The sequence below is a fragment of the Amblyomma americanum genome, chromosome 1 (genome assembly GCF_052857255.1).
Source record: "Amblyomma americanum isolate KBUSLIRL-KWMA chromosome 1, ASM5285725v1, whole genome shotgun sequence".
Lineage (NCBI taxonomy): Eukaryota > Metazoa > Arthropoda > Arachnida > Ixodida > Ixodidae > Amblyomma > Amblyomma americanum.
In genome coordinates, this window is record NC_135497.1 from 147,591,283 (window position 1) to 147,606,673 (window position 15,391).

Here is a 15,391-nt window from a genome sequence, read left to right on the forward strand (position 1 = left end):
TCGCTGTGGAGATTCGCGGCGGCAGCGCTTCCTGACCGAGCTCGGCGCGGCCGCGTGCCGGTGTCACGTTTTTTTTTTTTTTTCTCCGCGTTACCGTTTCGCCGTCGCCCCTCCAGTCCGGGGCCTGGGCTCGCAGGCCCCGGAAAGAGCCGCCTGCGGGCGATGCGTGCGCCGGGTTTGCGCGTAAAAGGGCGTGCAAGCGGCGCAGCACGTTGCCGTCTAGCGGCCGCATTCTGGCGTCGCGAGGGCTTCCCCGACCGGTGCAGTGTGCGGCGTGCCGTATGCCGTGAGCAAGCGGCCGCGTTGCGACTGGCGCGGCTATGCCGTGTTGTGCGCGACCTCGCGCAGTTGGAAGGCGCCGCTGCTGTACAGGCCTGGATGCTCGTCCGTTTCTCGCACGCGTGCTCGGCCGACTCGTGCCCGCCAGCGGTCTTCGCCTGTGCGGCGCCTCTGCTCTCCGCGGCAGTTGTAGGGCTGTGCATTCCTTTATTCCTACAACCCGTCCCTGCAAAAATTTCATAATAATAATCGCGGCCCCTCGCTCCGGTCTCTCTCACTGGACAGCCTCGCAAACCGTGGCCGAGGGCTGGCGCCCCGTGTCGGAAACTCTGGCTCGGTAGTCTCCCGGGAGACGAGGAAATGGGGCCCGCCTCTCATTCTGGGGGGGCCCGCCGGCAGCTTTGTGTTCCGGCGCGATTCCATCGGCGCGGGTAATGGGCCGCCGGTTATTTACGACGGGATTAGGACTCGCGGGGGGGAGTCCCGCCTGTTCGTCTTCCTATCGCCCCCGTGCGATGACATCATTTCCTCGGTTTGACTGGTGCACGCTCTCCGTCTGGCCGCCGGCACTCTGGCTCGGTGGCCGGAATGGCTGGCATCGGGCTCCTTCGGCGGGACAACTTTCGCGACTGTCTTTCAAGTGAAAGGCGCGCTTTACACTTCCCTGCTAGACCCGGAAAATGCTGAGGTAGCGAAGAAATTCAGCTTTGTCTTGATTTTGGTGTTCCGGAAACTTGGCCACTTGTACAATTTTTTTTTATATGCATCGAGGACGACGTTTTTAATTTCGGTGAGGTTTCAAGAGGATTTAGTGCTTTCCCGTCATCGAAAAGCTCGCTTCATTAGAACGGATGATTTGGCTTAGACGGCGAAGTCGAGCGGCAGCCTTTTCCGAAAGTCGACGGCATTATTCGCGCGAGCAACCGTCGTAACTCGGTTGATCGAGCATGTTACGCGATGTGCGGAGGGAGGCCATGGGTTGGGTGGGATCTTTCCAGCTGCGTGTGGTTGTCTTCTATGCTACTTTATGTTTTAAATTACCTTTTGACTTTAAAAAATAATTACGACTATAATGTCCGAGTGATCAACGATAGAAAAAAAAAAAACGTACCCTTTTGGTTTCATAACTACAGTGTTCAGTCGCTCCCTTTTCTGTGCACCAATGCGCACCTTTGGCTGTGCCAAAATGACTTCGGCCAGTCATGTCATCGTTTCAATATTTATTTGCTCTATTCTGGTATCAGGTCAGCTGAAACGCAAGGTAGAGAAGGTAATCAGTAAAATTTCGAAGCTGCACTGAGAGGAAAAGTAACGCCTGAGTTGTGGTGCCGGTGAGTCTGGGTGTCTGCATTGCTCTGAAAAGTGCGCGATTCTTACAGTTGCGGAGAAAGTTCGCCGGAATGAACCGGCTCTGCTCGCGAGGTATCCGCCCAATGCCGTCAGCCGAGTGCCATAGCCACTGAGCCACCGCGGCGGTCCCATTAAGTAACCCTAACAGAGCTCTCGGCTAGTTTGTCATTTACATCTAGCTCCCCAACTGTTAAATTACTTGCTTACAAAACACTAATTTGACCCAAATCAGAGTACTCATCCGCCATCTGGGACCCCGCTCAACTTAACCCTACTAATTCTATCGAACTTGCTCGAAACTGCCGTTCGATTGATGACATCTCCACTAATTGTACTCCACCACTGTTACGCACCTTGAAAATAAAGCAGGCCTATCTAACCTCGAGCAGCGCCATAAAATGGAGATTATCTTTATGTCATAAAATATATCACACACACTCTCTGATAACTCTCCTATTCAACCTGCTCATCGTTTCTCAGCCCGCACAGGTCACCGCCACAGGGTCGTTTGCCCACCTTCAGTCCTTTATCCAAACAGCTCGGGACAGGAAAAGTTCTCCCACAATTGCCATCCTTCATGCAAGCCCGGATGATTTTAAGAAAGCCATCGAACCAGTGTTTTATTGAGCCCCTGGCGCCTAGGGCCCTAGAGGTATCTGGAATGAATAAAAGTGAGTGGCCCAACGTCCAGCTGGCTGGCAAGGGCACGTGCGCGCTCGCATATCTGCTCGTTGTTGCTTATCGGGAGGCATAACTTCCGCCAGAAGTGCGTCGGCACTACATTGCGCGGGCTCCTGTGAGCGTGCTGGTGTGGTGACTCGATACTGTTACGCGAGCTGCATCTGGAATGATCGGCGTCGATGACCCGTCATCTCGGGCGCGCTGGAAACCCGCTCCGGGGATCCCTCGGCGGGACCGGTCTGGTAGCGGTGCGATCTGTCGGCTGTCTAGGCGCGTCAGGCTTTTGCTGACATCATTAGGTGCCAAGTGGCCCGACAAAGCTCGCCGGTAGGAATTCGTTTCTGCGCATCGATCCAGTGTTGCTGGAGTTGAGCGGTAATCGCGGGTCGCATTAGGGGCGACGAAAGGTCGGGCGGCGTAGTCCGCGCGTTCACCGCCGGTCCTGGCGGCGGTGGAGACAGCGCGCTCCGGCCCGACGATCGCGTCTTTTGTGCCCGCTCGCGTTGGCGCGGCCGTGACGTCAGCGTCGCTGGCATGCGCCTCTCTTCCGGCCATTCTCTGGCGACGGGTGCGACGGCCGCTCTCTCTCGCCACTCCGGGGATTCCCCTCCTCCGGCGGAAGGGCTGGGAAGCAATCCGCGCGGTATGATCTGCGCTGGCCGCGCATGTGTACCGCTGCGCGCATAGCCGCCCGTTGAGCGCAGCGGCATTCCGAAGGGGCGTTCCTTCGTTCCGGTCTGAGCGAGGGAAGGCACGCAGGGGGACACGGCAGAGGACCCGTTGGACACTTTGAGACTTGGCCGCTTTTCAGGAAACAAGTTTTTGCATTACGGCAATGAAGTCGGCGTGGCAGAATGTGGGTCAAGAAAGTGAATTAATTGTCTTGTATTCTGGGTTCCTGTTCTCCTCGTGCGCCGTTTCGACAGGCTGTGTGCACTCTGTAGTCGCTTGCTCGACGATGGCCCATGATCCGTTCATGCTGATGAAGGATTGAAATGGCTGTCGCCGACCGCAGCGTCCCCATCGGGAAGATGCAGTCCGATGCAACTCGAGAACGCAGCGGCAAATAGCCCTCAAAGGAGGCCCTCCAGCCGAAGGGCCCGACTGTGTGTCATGGCGTTGCGGTTGACGTCGGAGTTGGCGGGCAATGGGATTAGTTGCGGCGTCGTGACATTTTGTCGTTCGTCTAGTTGCATCCGACTAGTTTCTGCACTGCAATACAGGACGGCATACTTCCTTTTAGTCTTTCCTCTGACAGGGTGCTGCTTTTTCTGCTGCGGCGTGGGTCTGACCTCCTGACTCGAAATAAGTGTCCCAAGTTTTTCTGATAAGCAAAGGTAAAGGAGCCGCTAAGTTTTTTTTTTTTTTTTGTCGCGGGGCTCTTTCATCTGGGCATTTGTAGCGTGCTGCATGCAGTCAACCAGTCGTACCTGAATGCGCTCTTTGTGTTCCTTTTGAAGACGAGATGATTCTCTTGTGCAGCAAAACCGGCTGCCAGTGGCGCCCTCTATTTGCCGAGGAGACCGAAGCTGCGAAACAAAGGCAGCAAAATATGAGGGGTGGTGGAAGGAAGCGCAGCAGAGTGCCGCGAGAGTATTTGCAGGGTGCCCGTAAAGGTTGCATTGTCAGAGTCGCCATTTTGAATTTCGGAGCCGTGTGCTGCTGTGCAAGTCAGCGCACGTTCAAGGAGCCCCTTGTCGCCGCAGTTGATATCGGCGTCCTTCGTAGCCCACGTGCAGCTCTGAGGCGTTAGACCGTATATGTTTACAAAGCAGTGAACGTTGCCTTGCCGAGCAAGTAAACTTTGAACCCGGAAAGCCATGCAACTTTAAAAACTTGTTTCGTCGCGCAAACTTTCAGCCATTTCTAATCGAAAATTTCGCTCCGAGTTCTTCCAGATTTTGCACGCACAAGTCGGCCGCATTACACCGTCCCGCGTCAGGTACAGCGTAGAGCTTTACCTGACGCGATGTAAAGCATGGTGTGAAGGTGTCACGGGAACCTTGGCGGTGTAAAGCGGCGCTATTAGCAGATGTTCTATGCATGCCTATACCCCTACACCACCGTTGCTTTACACTCTTTATGAAACCCTTTATAAAACCCTGCAAAACGCGTCTGGCTGCGCCACAATACGGCAGCGCAAGCGCTCCGCGTTGATTTTTTTTTTTCATATTTCGCGGGTCGCGTATTTCAAGGCAGTTTCTAAATATTACCCAGCGGGAAAGCTGGCGACGCCCTCTATGCGAGTTTCTTAAAGAGCACTTAATCCGCATATATGAGGTTGGGGCAACCTAAAAAGATTGAAAAATAATAAGCCCCTGCCTGCACAGCGGGAGTGCCGGGACGACGAGGTTGCTTATTTGACTTGGCTAGTGTTGAACCGAAAACAAGAACTTTGCGCAAAAGGCGCCCGTGTGCTGTGCGATGTCAGTGCACGTTAAAGATCCTTAGGTGGTGGAAATTTTTCCGGAGGCCTCCACTTCGGCCCCTCTTTCTTCTTTCACTCCCCCCTTCCCCAACGGCGCGGTTCGGGTGTCCACCGAGATATGCGAGACAGATACTGCGTCATTTCCTTTCCTGAAAAAGCAGTTTTGTTTTCATTCTACCTGGAAATTAAAAAGGTTAGCTAATTTCGATAGTGTGTTCTTCACTTCAGTAGACTTAACGCGAGCGAAAGTTGGGCGTTAGGCTGCTACGGAAGCTTTCACAGCATTTCTTCGAGGTTTGCCTCGAGAAGATCTTGTATGTTTGCGGCTGAATTCACCTTTTACGCCCAATCAGCCTTGTCTTGCCGGCATTGCTGCGCCTCTCCATGATGGATGAAGTGTAGCGCCGCCAGCTCTACCCCCTATATATTTATATATTAAACTGTTTCAAGCTGTATAGCCTCCCTTTTCTTTGTATCATTCTGCGGCCCGTCGAACTGGAGCGGCGTCCGCTCATTTGGGCACGGCCCGCTCGCACATTTCGTTCGTTCAAAACACGGTTGTGAGCACTGGAAAGTGGTAGCGCATGAGCGGTCACGGGGGTTTTCATATTTCGCGGGCTTTCTTCAAATTAACTTTCAAGTGGAGTAAAAAAAACTGAGCGGCGCCACACTACGGTACACAGTATGTCGTTTGTTCCACTCAGCTCCGCCGCGCTGCCTTTTTTTTAAAATCCTTGGGTCGAGTTGTGGGACCCGCCGCGGTGGCTCAGCGGTTACGGCGCTCGGCTACTGATCCGGAGTTCCCGGGTTTGAACCCGACCGCGGCGGCTGCGTTTTTATGGGGGGGAAACGCTGAGGCGCCCGTGTGCTGTGCGATGTCAGTGCACGTTAAAGATCCCCAGGTGGTCGAAATTACTCCGGAGCCCTCCTCTACGGCACCTCCTTCCCTTCTTTCCTCTTTCACTCCCTCCCTTGTCCCTTCCCTTACGGCGCGGTTCAGGTGTCCAAGGATATATGAGACAGATACTGCGCCATTTCCTTTCCCCAAAAACCAATTATTGGGTCAAGTTGCGTGAACATCCTGTATACACCTAGTGTCCGGCTAGATGTAACCAAGTTTTCTAAGAAGAATAGTGTCCTAGGCAAGTGAAACCAACTCTGTGCTGTTGGGAGTCGGGTGGCCTAGTCTGCAGTAGTTTTTTCGTTGTGCAACGTTGGTTAATTTAGATTACCTAACTTTATAAATTTTGACTTCGGGAAAAAGTGTCAGTACTGAAATTGTAGATCACCTTGAAAATGTTCTTTTTAGCCCTCCTCCTCCTCCTCCTAATAATAATAATAATAATTGGTTTTTGGGGAAAGGAAATGGCGCAGTATCTGTCTGATTAGACACTGCGCCATAAGGAAAGGGATAAAGGAGGGAGTGAAAAAGGAAAGGAAGAGGTGCCGTAGTGGAGGGCTCCGGAATAATTTCGACCACCTGGGGATCTTTAACGTGCACTGACATCGCACAGCACACGGGCGCCTTAGCGTTTTTCCTCCATAAAAACGCAGCCGCCGCGGTCGGGTTCGAACCCGGGAACTCCGGACCAGTAGTCGAGCGCCGTAACCGCTGAGCCACCGCGGCGGGTAATTAGCCCTCCTGCCCATTCTTGTTTTGCTCGTGCATACCCCGGCTTACGATGGCGCCGTCCCGTTCGTTTCCAACTTGCAGCCCTGGCTGTATTGGTTGGCAGATTGTGTCTGTGTCTAGTTGGAACTGCACATGAGGGCGTGCCCTGTCACCAGTCGCAACGTCGATTTGGAGTCGACCTGATTCAGCTCTCCGACATATGCACAAAGGTGTCGCTGTCAGGTGCCCCGCCCCCTTGCGCTTCTTGTGTTTGGTCTGTTTGCGAACCCGCGCAGGCTCGCCCATGCAAGTCGTTCTTCCAACCGTGGTGCCCAAGTTGGCGCACGCGTTCTGTAGGATGTTTGGGCTAAAGTCTCGCTGTCGTCTGTCCGGCGCGCAGTACAAAGAGCGCCGCCGCGCCAGACGCAACACGCTGCGTCGCTGACTGTGGCCGCGAACGCTGCCTGCGCCCGTCGGCTTTGCGACCGATTTCCGGGGCGCCGGGCTCTTCCTCGGAGCACTTCGATTTTTCTGTCTGGCGCCGGCGGGAATCCCCTCGGGCACCCTGGCGCGCGTCGTTAAAGCCCGCGCATGCGCCCCGAAAATAGCCTTCTGTAATTTTATCTTCTCCCGCGCTGACCTTGGAATATTGGCCAGGTGCTGCTCGTTGTTTTTGGGAAACTTTGTATTTTGCCTATCTGCTGAGCATGGCTTTCTTCCTAGCTTATTAAAGTGCGTGCTCGTGCACAGCATGCGTAGCTTTCAGTCCTGTCTGTCCACATATCTGCTGTATTCTGATGCAGCCTCCAGCTGATACATAGTACATCTTTATAAACCTCCACTCGCTTGATGATGATGATCATAATCATCATCATCAGCCTTCTTACACCCACTGCAGGGCAAAGGCCTCTCCCATGCGTCTCCAATTAACCCTTTATGAACAGTGAAGTGAATATAAGCAATTTATGGTTGTCTATAGCAGACTCTTTGAAAAATAGTCTTTTGAAGTTAGCCAGGAAGCCTGTGGCACCAGTGCAACATTCTCATTGGTGTCAATGTGGCTTTTTTTTAAAATCTTGGAATAAACCTCCACTGTGGACATTGTCATGGTGCGCCTGAAATCTTCATTAAAAAAAAATGGTGCTGACTTGCTCATTGCTTCTGTGTTCTGCAAGTTGGCGCTCGTTCTCATTTTTTTTTTTAAACTTGGAACCTGCGCTTTTCCCTACACATTTTCTTGTGATATTGGTCCCAATCACCTGTTCAAGAATATCTGTTTAGAGACTTTGGCAATAGTGAGTATTCACAGACGTCACGGTGGCCGCCATTTTGTTTTCTGTGGAGCATTGCAAAAGGCTGCCAGTATGCCTCAAGGGATTGCCTCCTGCTCGGGCCAGCACTGCTGAAGTTACATGCTGGACAACAAAATGGTGCCTGTGATGTTACATAAATGACACTGACTTGCTGAATGTGTCATTAGAGTTTTGTTTTAAATGTTTGCCCCTGGTTTCAGTCACTTGTGAGCAGCCAGAAACTTCGTGCTTAAAAGATTGTTGCAAAACATTTCAGTAGTGTTAATTTCTGGTTTATAGTTGTAAATGAATGGCTGTTTTTAACCATGATCGTTGATTTTCATTTATTCACGGGTAAAGGCCGACAATTTACTATGGTTTTGTGTTGGGACATTGCAGAGAAGGAGCGGCAACGAATCATCATCCGGATAGCGGACGTGAACGACGAGCCCCCCTACTTCATCAACCGGCCGATTCCGATGCAGGCTGTTGTACAGTTGAATGCCCCGGCCGGCACTCCTGTCTTCAAGTTGCAGGCCAGGGATCCGGACACGGACCACAATATTCGCTACTCTATTGTGCGCGACAGGAGTGAGTCCCAGCACCTTTTTCTTACGTATTCACCACACATTATAGTAAAGTTCGGGACATTACGCGAAGATTTGTTTGGATGTTGTTGAGGCATTTTATTTTTAATTACTGCCCTTTTTATGGGAAGTGGCTCTGTAGAATGCAAAAGCCGAACTTGTTTTTTATTTAGGAGCTTTGTTCTAATTACTTAATTGATATCTGAAACTGCATTGGCATCTTACCTCTCTTTGAAGAACCTCTCACTTGTCCGAATGGTAGGGGGTGCAAATAGTACTTTTCCAAAACCAAATCGAATAAGGATAGTTTAGTTAACTACTGAATAGAATATGATTCAAACAGTGGATGAGCCAAATTGAATACGAATAAAATATTGTATGGTATATATAGCACCATTGTTATAAATAATGGAGTTAAAGCTATAGCTGCCAAAAGTCACAGCACCAATCTCCACTATGGGGACTGAACAGAGCCATTATATTAACTCCAATTTGCCTTGTGACACGCATAGGAAAATTACCTTTTGTTACTGCCGACGATAGCGAATGACTACGACCACATCTCAGGTGATGAGAAGGGCGAAAGCTGTGAGTAGGGGTTGCACTTTTGTTTCAGCTGAAAAAAAAATAAAGAAAAGAGTAAAAGGATGCCAAACTTAGTTTTGAAATTCGGTTTCAACCGAGAAAGGGCAGAATTTTTAGAATCTAAGGAATACCTAGCTGGCTGTTGAGTATGTGGTGTAGGAGAACCAGACAAGCCTGATTGCCTGGTGTCCACAATTACATATTTCCAGGCCCACTCAGCCAGGCGTAAGCCAGACTGTGCGCAGACTGCGCAGAAAATCTTCTGCTCGCGCACTGCATAAGCTGGTGCAGGTCGTCTTTTTCTTCGGCCAGACCATCGTAGCACGTGGTAGGCCGCTACAGGTACAAGTTACATTAGTAAAAGTTGAAAATTAAGTAAGTAGCAGAGCCAGCTACGTGCCGAGACGGTGGTATTGTTGCTTAAGCTGTGCAGTTGTGCGATTTGAGGCATTTTTCTCCTCGCCGCCTGCTAGCTAAACACTGTTTGTTCACTATCACCCCCCATTTAGAGCACTTAGTTGGTTAAGTAGGTTTATCAACTGCTTATAGGTCACTAACATGAAACCGTGCATGGCTGTCATGAAAAGTACGATGTTTGGGCTACTGAGGTGATCGAGCTGCAGTTCCATCACTGCCATCAACACGTAGACCACGTGGTAGCCGGCTCCTTGCTCAACAAAGCGAGACAAGCCAAAGAAAACTTGTCAGCCTAGTTTTTAGAAGTAAATTCCACTTGCGTTCTTGAGTGCTGGCTGTCGCATTTAATGACGAAAGCTATTCCTGGACAAAAACATGCCTTCAAGTGTGAAATTAATGGTAAATTCTTTTAATTACTGGCAGACAAACTGTTAATGCTAACAAAAATGCTGAGATAGACTCGTAAATAATTCTTGACCACTCAAATTGCCACATTAAATCACCGAAAAAAGTCGAACTCATTCGTCGAAAATAATATTTGAAAAAAAAAAAACGCATTCTGAAATAAACGATGTAAAATGTCCACCGAATTTTTGAAAAATCGAAACAAACGTCGAAACCCTAGCTATGAGTTATGGCCTGGGAGATCGGGCATTGCAACAGGGTTAGTTAAACCTGCCTGGACTTTGCTGCATCACCCAGTCTTGAGGGAGGGGCATCTATAAGCAGTGTCAACACTGCCACACGAATGGGCTGCATTGTGTTGCTGAACATTCAAAGCTGCTAGACCAATTGCGGCAGCATGCTGTGCACAGAATGGAAGTGAGTGCTATTTTGAATTTGATGAAAACTGCGATGTTTCTTCGTACCAGTTACTGTAGAATCTTAATAATATGATCCCGTCTGATACGAATTTCGAGATGATACGAATTCGTGAAATGCCCTGGTTTGACTGCACTGTGGCAATGGGCAAAAAATTCGGATGTCATGAACAGCTCCCCGCACCACTGTGGATGATATGAATGCACGGGCCGCGGCCACACCCTCTAGCACCAAATACTTGCTGTCTGTACATCGCCGACGTCCTGATTGCCAGTCGCGCGGTGCGCACTGCGAGCAATGCGCGGCAGCACGTGGCCTGTATATTGCCGTTGTCATGAGCCGGCAGTGGCCTGAGGCAGTAAGTGGGTCCCGTGAGCCAAAATTAGATTTGCGTAAACTTTGCACACAAATTTTTGTTTGTTTTGGGTGATACGAATTTCGGATGGTACGAATATTTTTCGTGACCCTGTGAGATTTGTATCATCGATATTCTACTGTATTAAAAAAAAAACTTGAAAACATATTGGAATAGTTTTAAATAATTTAGAACTTTGCACTTTTGATTCGTTTGATGAATCGAGTAGGATGTTCAATTTGCTATTCAGAAATTTGAATGTTCACACACCCTTGCCAAATGCATAAACTAGTGATATTGCAATGTTGTAATGCTCCTGGCATCTGACTTTTGTGTTTGTCATGTTTGGAGGCATGTTTTAGAGCCTTGCATCCTGGCTCTTATGCAGGTGGCAACAGGTTTGACGTGGACGCGCACTCGGGTGAGGTGGTGACGTTGGGTTCAGCACCATTCATGCTAGACAAGGAGTATGTGCTGTATGTCAAGGCTGAAGACCTCAATGGCCAAGTAGGAGATCGACAGTACCAGTCAACGCGTGAGGAGCGCCTCTCAGTGGTTGGTGGCAAGCGCCAGCCTCAGTTTTATGTGCCCTTTTATGAAGCGGTCATTCCAGAGAACCAGAAGAAAGACTCCGAGTGAGTTTGCAAACATTTCTTTGCATTTATCATGGCTGAACGTGTAGTAAGTGCTTCGGTTGGTGTTTGAGCAGTCTAATTGGGCTCTGTGTTGATTGTATAACTCAGGTCTGAGCATTGCTCATTCTAGAAAAATGTCCCGGCGTATGGTAATATTGCTCTTGAGAAATGGCTTGTGATTTGCTAGGAGTTAAGGTAAAACCAAGATTTTGCTGACAGTTTGCTGCTTGAAAAGGCTGCAGGATTGTCATTTCTTTAAAGTGGCACACACTCCCAAGATGCAGGAAGAAATACAGAGGTGCATACAGTGAAGAGATTGTAAAAGGGTCTCAAGGGCTGGTATGAGGACTCCTCTTTCAGCTTGCTTTTAAGACTATTATACAGCTGATTACTAGCTGGACAAAACATTCTAGTTGCAAACCATGGGCACTTGTGTATTTCATTTCACGGGATCGTTATAGGTTTCTTTTTGCTTAAATTTTGTGTGCCAACAGCTAAGTTCACACTTAGCATTTTACACTTAGCTTGCAGTGTTGTGGAAGCAATGCAAGTAATGTGCCCACAAAAGCATGTCACTGTGCTGTATATCACTCATACTTCTCGAAGCCTTGGTGAGTGTTTTGGCGAAAGCGTCGAGCAGTATAAAATGATACGCTTGCATTGAAAATCATTGACAAGGTGCTGATTTATTGAACCACAGATTTAAATGATGAGGGGCAGGATGAAAACGTAGTAAGAAGTAAAAAGAAGTGCAAGGACCTTGCCAGTTACGGTACTTGAGCCTTCTTGTCTGTATGACAAACTGCTTTTTGGATGTGGACGTAACCAGTGCGAAGAGCCATACTAGCCTTGGAAGTGCTGCACGCTATGCATCAAACGGAGTGCAAAAAGTCAAAACTTGCTTATGTGCTAGGGGAAAGCCTAACAGCACACAGGTCAAGACAAACCCTTGTTTTGGTTTTGAATGAATGTGAAGAACAAAATTGCATGTCAGTATGTTTCAAAATTGAGGGAATCTAGGAATATACATGTATATATGTTTTTTTTTTTTTGAGACAGAAGTTCTCAGGAGTTCAAGGGGTAATAAATCACATTTCTATGTTACACATGTTGAGCAAACAAAGGATCCTGCTTTAAAGTACAGTCTACCAAAAGGGACCAGGTCGCCGTGGCCACAGTAGGAAGGGTTTATGTCAGCAGCTGCCAGCCCTCGTCGGTTGCGAGGATAACTTGCATGACATGAACTTGTGTCATTGCTCTCCTTCTCTGGGTGATGAATAGCAGCCTCATAGCATGTGCTGCGGATAGAGCAACATAGTTGTTGAGCATATTGTATGTTGTTTTAGAGCGCTAGTATTTGTGAAAAAGTTTCGACGCTTTACTTTCTCATATCATTGCTAGCAGCAAAGTTTTGTGCTCTTTGTTAGCGGCTATTTTTTGTGCAAGGAATTATTTGTGTAATCATCTTAATTATTAAGGGGCTCTCAGTACATGAACTCCTCTGTGGGTCTCTGCAGCATTGTTTCACACTGTTTCGCTGAAGGTTGTGATATCTCAGCAAGTAGATTTAACCTTGAGTCATTAGTCTTGAAATCGCATCTGGCATCTACATTTGTATGTTTTTATGTCTTTTTTTCTTTATTCAGTATCATCGAGGTGAAGGCCAAATCTTTTGCCGATCGGGAGATCCGGTACACTCTGCGGGCCCAGGGCAAGGGAGCTGGCACCTTCAACATCGGACCCACCAGCGGAGTAGTGAAGTTGGCCAAAGAGCTGGACTATGAAGACCTACGGCAGCCAAAATCCTACTCTCTTATTGTCACTGCAACTGAAGACTCCGGTGGCTTTTCAACCTCTGTTGAGGTGAGTATGTTCTGCACAAACTTTCAGGAATTTTTTTTTGCAATTTTAGCAAGCTATTTTTCTCTCTCTTGTTTCTCTGTTGTTCAAATATCAAATGTGCAAAGGATTATGTGCAAAAGTAGTATATTTGGCTAGAAGCATACTTATGGCATCCAGCTTGGATGCATGTATTTCAGACGTGCTCAGTCGTTTGGCTGAACATCTTGTGTGGAAAGCATTGGAAGCAGATTTGAGCAGTGGAGCAGCATACTTGTCTTCAATAAAACGGGATGTCTATGAACCAGGAAAAGCTGGAAAACCGCAACATGTGTGTGTATTAGATAGTTCTTGGAAAGGTGTGAAGATACTGTAAATTTTGATAGTGCTTACTCTTGGTGAGCCTTATTGTTTCTGGCAAGGCTAAATGTCTGTGAAGAGCTCAAGGCGTTGGTGCATTTCAATCTTTCAGTTTTTAAAGGGCTTTATCAGCCTCAGTGGCTGTGCACAGCAGAGCACATCAAAGTATTAGCGTCTACATTGCCACTGATCTGAGGCAGCACATTCTTCTGGTGTAGTTCATTTCGCTTTGCTAGACTCGCACTGTCAGATTTGTCCATGGTGGTAGAGAGCTGTCTGTGAATATCAGATCTAGTACGGTTTTTATTGTTGTTTAAGGGGACCGAACCTTATTGCCACTTTGCTTCAATTGCAGGATGCTGTTATGGCACATTTGTCTGGTAACATTAGGCAAATAATGATTCGAATAAGGGGTCTCTTGTATTGATAACTTGGGTTGTGCTTGTAATAATGGGCTTGAGGGACATTTGTTTTATTGGTTTGCTTATCTTTTATATGAATCTTGGTGACTGAGATTGCGGATGATTGCTGTTTCTGGACCTTTGTGGGTTAGCTTTCTCTTTGACACATGCATCATCCCTGTGTCCAGCTTTTGTTCCGCCCTTGTTCGGGGAAAATGATGAGGCTGTGAAAATGAGAAAATGAGGGTTTCTTAAGTGGTTAACTACATCACATGTAGTGCAGATTCATGCTCAGCCCACATCTCATGCATGGTACGTGCATGGTGTAATGGCTTAACAAGCAGACATGGTTCATTGTGCCTGTGTGCACATATATGTGCACAGCACTAAGAAACCTGCGCACACATGAGTCTTTGCACGGAGTAGTTGCTGCTGTCATTGTAGGTTTGCTGGTTTTCCCATTGGTTTCAAATGTACTAGATGGCAGGGGAGCAGTGATATGGGAAGTCCTCAGCTTCTGAAAGCTGCAATCATGGTCTGCTCCTGCGATGCAGTGCATTGCTTTTCGAATCAACCTGATGGTGGTGATGGTGCTATACCCTTTTTAACTGGCGGGCCGTGAAGTCTATCGCGCAGCCAAGCCAAAATGCTACAGTGTTGTCAAGTAGTTTTTAACAAGAAAATGGGTTGATCATTATAATTCAGTGTTCGAAGCGATTAAGCAATAAATAAACTTGCATTAGCTGCCATACGAATTCATTAATTCGCTATTGATAGACCTCCATCATATGCATATTATGTCACTGTGAGAAAACTTTTAATCAACAGTTTGTTCAGTTTGATCAGGTGAAATCTGGGAATTTCAAAGCACCAGAGCTGTGAGCATCTTCCGAGCACAGAGTTGTGGTAACATTGGGGACATATGTTGCATTTAATTTACATCAGCAGTGGGTGCATGCTTTTGTCATTTTTGTTGCTCTAAGTGCAATGTCTTGTGCATTGCAAACCTGTGGTGTGATTTTATTGAAATTCCTGAATCTTGTCTCATTTTTTTTTTTCAGCTAACAATTAAAGTAACTGATGTGAACGACAATGCACCTCGATTTGAGCTTCCAGACTATCAAGCCCATAATGTTGATGAGGACATAGCAGTGGGAACATCCATCCTTCAAGGTGAGGTGCCTCTTAAATTGCTTTATCCTGGTAAGGAACTTTGTGAGAAAGTTTAGTTGCATATTGAAGAACTACTAAATTTTTCTAGATTGTAAATATTGATGTTGCGAAGTTTGTGTTGGTTTATATCGTTCATTGCGTCCTGATGAATGGAAAAACCGTGTCCAGTTTAATTTTGTTAGAGCAAAATCAGCTATATAGAAGGAAGAACTAGTTATAGGAATTCAGTAGTATGGAATAGCCAAAATGAATTACAGATTACATGGATTACGTTATGTTATACTAAATTATATTACATTACATATCAGATTAGATAGCTTGTCATGAAGTTTTGTTCAGAAAAATCTGGTAGTATCGACCACATCTTTCTGAATGCTATCGCCATGACTTGGCTGTCGTATTATAATATGAGCAAGGAACCTGGAATACCTTCTGCCAGCTTGGAAAACCTTAAAAAGTTACCTTTTCTGCCTGGCAACAACACTTTCATCATGGCAATGTGACTCAAGTGCAACAGTGTTAACTTCAACGTCACAGATTGGGCTGTTTCAGTCTACATGGCCACTCTACTATGG

At 47.6% G+C, this 15,391-nt stretch overlaps 1 protein-coding gene across 4 annotated transcripts in view; it reads left to right on the forward strand.

Moving 5' to 3' along the window:
- The window catches only part of CadN (neural cadherin), a 269,492-nt gene that overhangs the window by 26,356 nt on the left and 227,745 nt on the right, over positions 1 to 15,391 (forward strand). For all 4 annotated transcript variants that reach the window (XM_077647253.1, XM_077647251.1, XM_077647254.1 and 1 more), the window contains exons 3-6: positions 8,042 to 8,233; positions 10,797 to 11,043; positions 12,690 to 12,906; positions 14,705 to 14,816. In XM_077647253.1, coding sequence (XP_077503379.1) covers positions 8,042 to 8,233; positions 10,797 to 11,043; positions 12,690 to 12,906; positions 14,705 to 14,816 — 768 coding nt within the window. The remainder of the gene's footprint in view (positions 1 to 8,041; positions 8,234 to 10,796; positions 11,044 to 12,689; positions 12,907 to 14,704; positions 14,817 to 15,391) is intronic.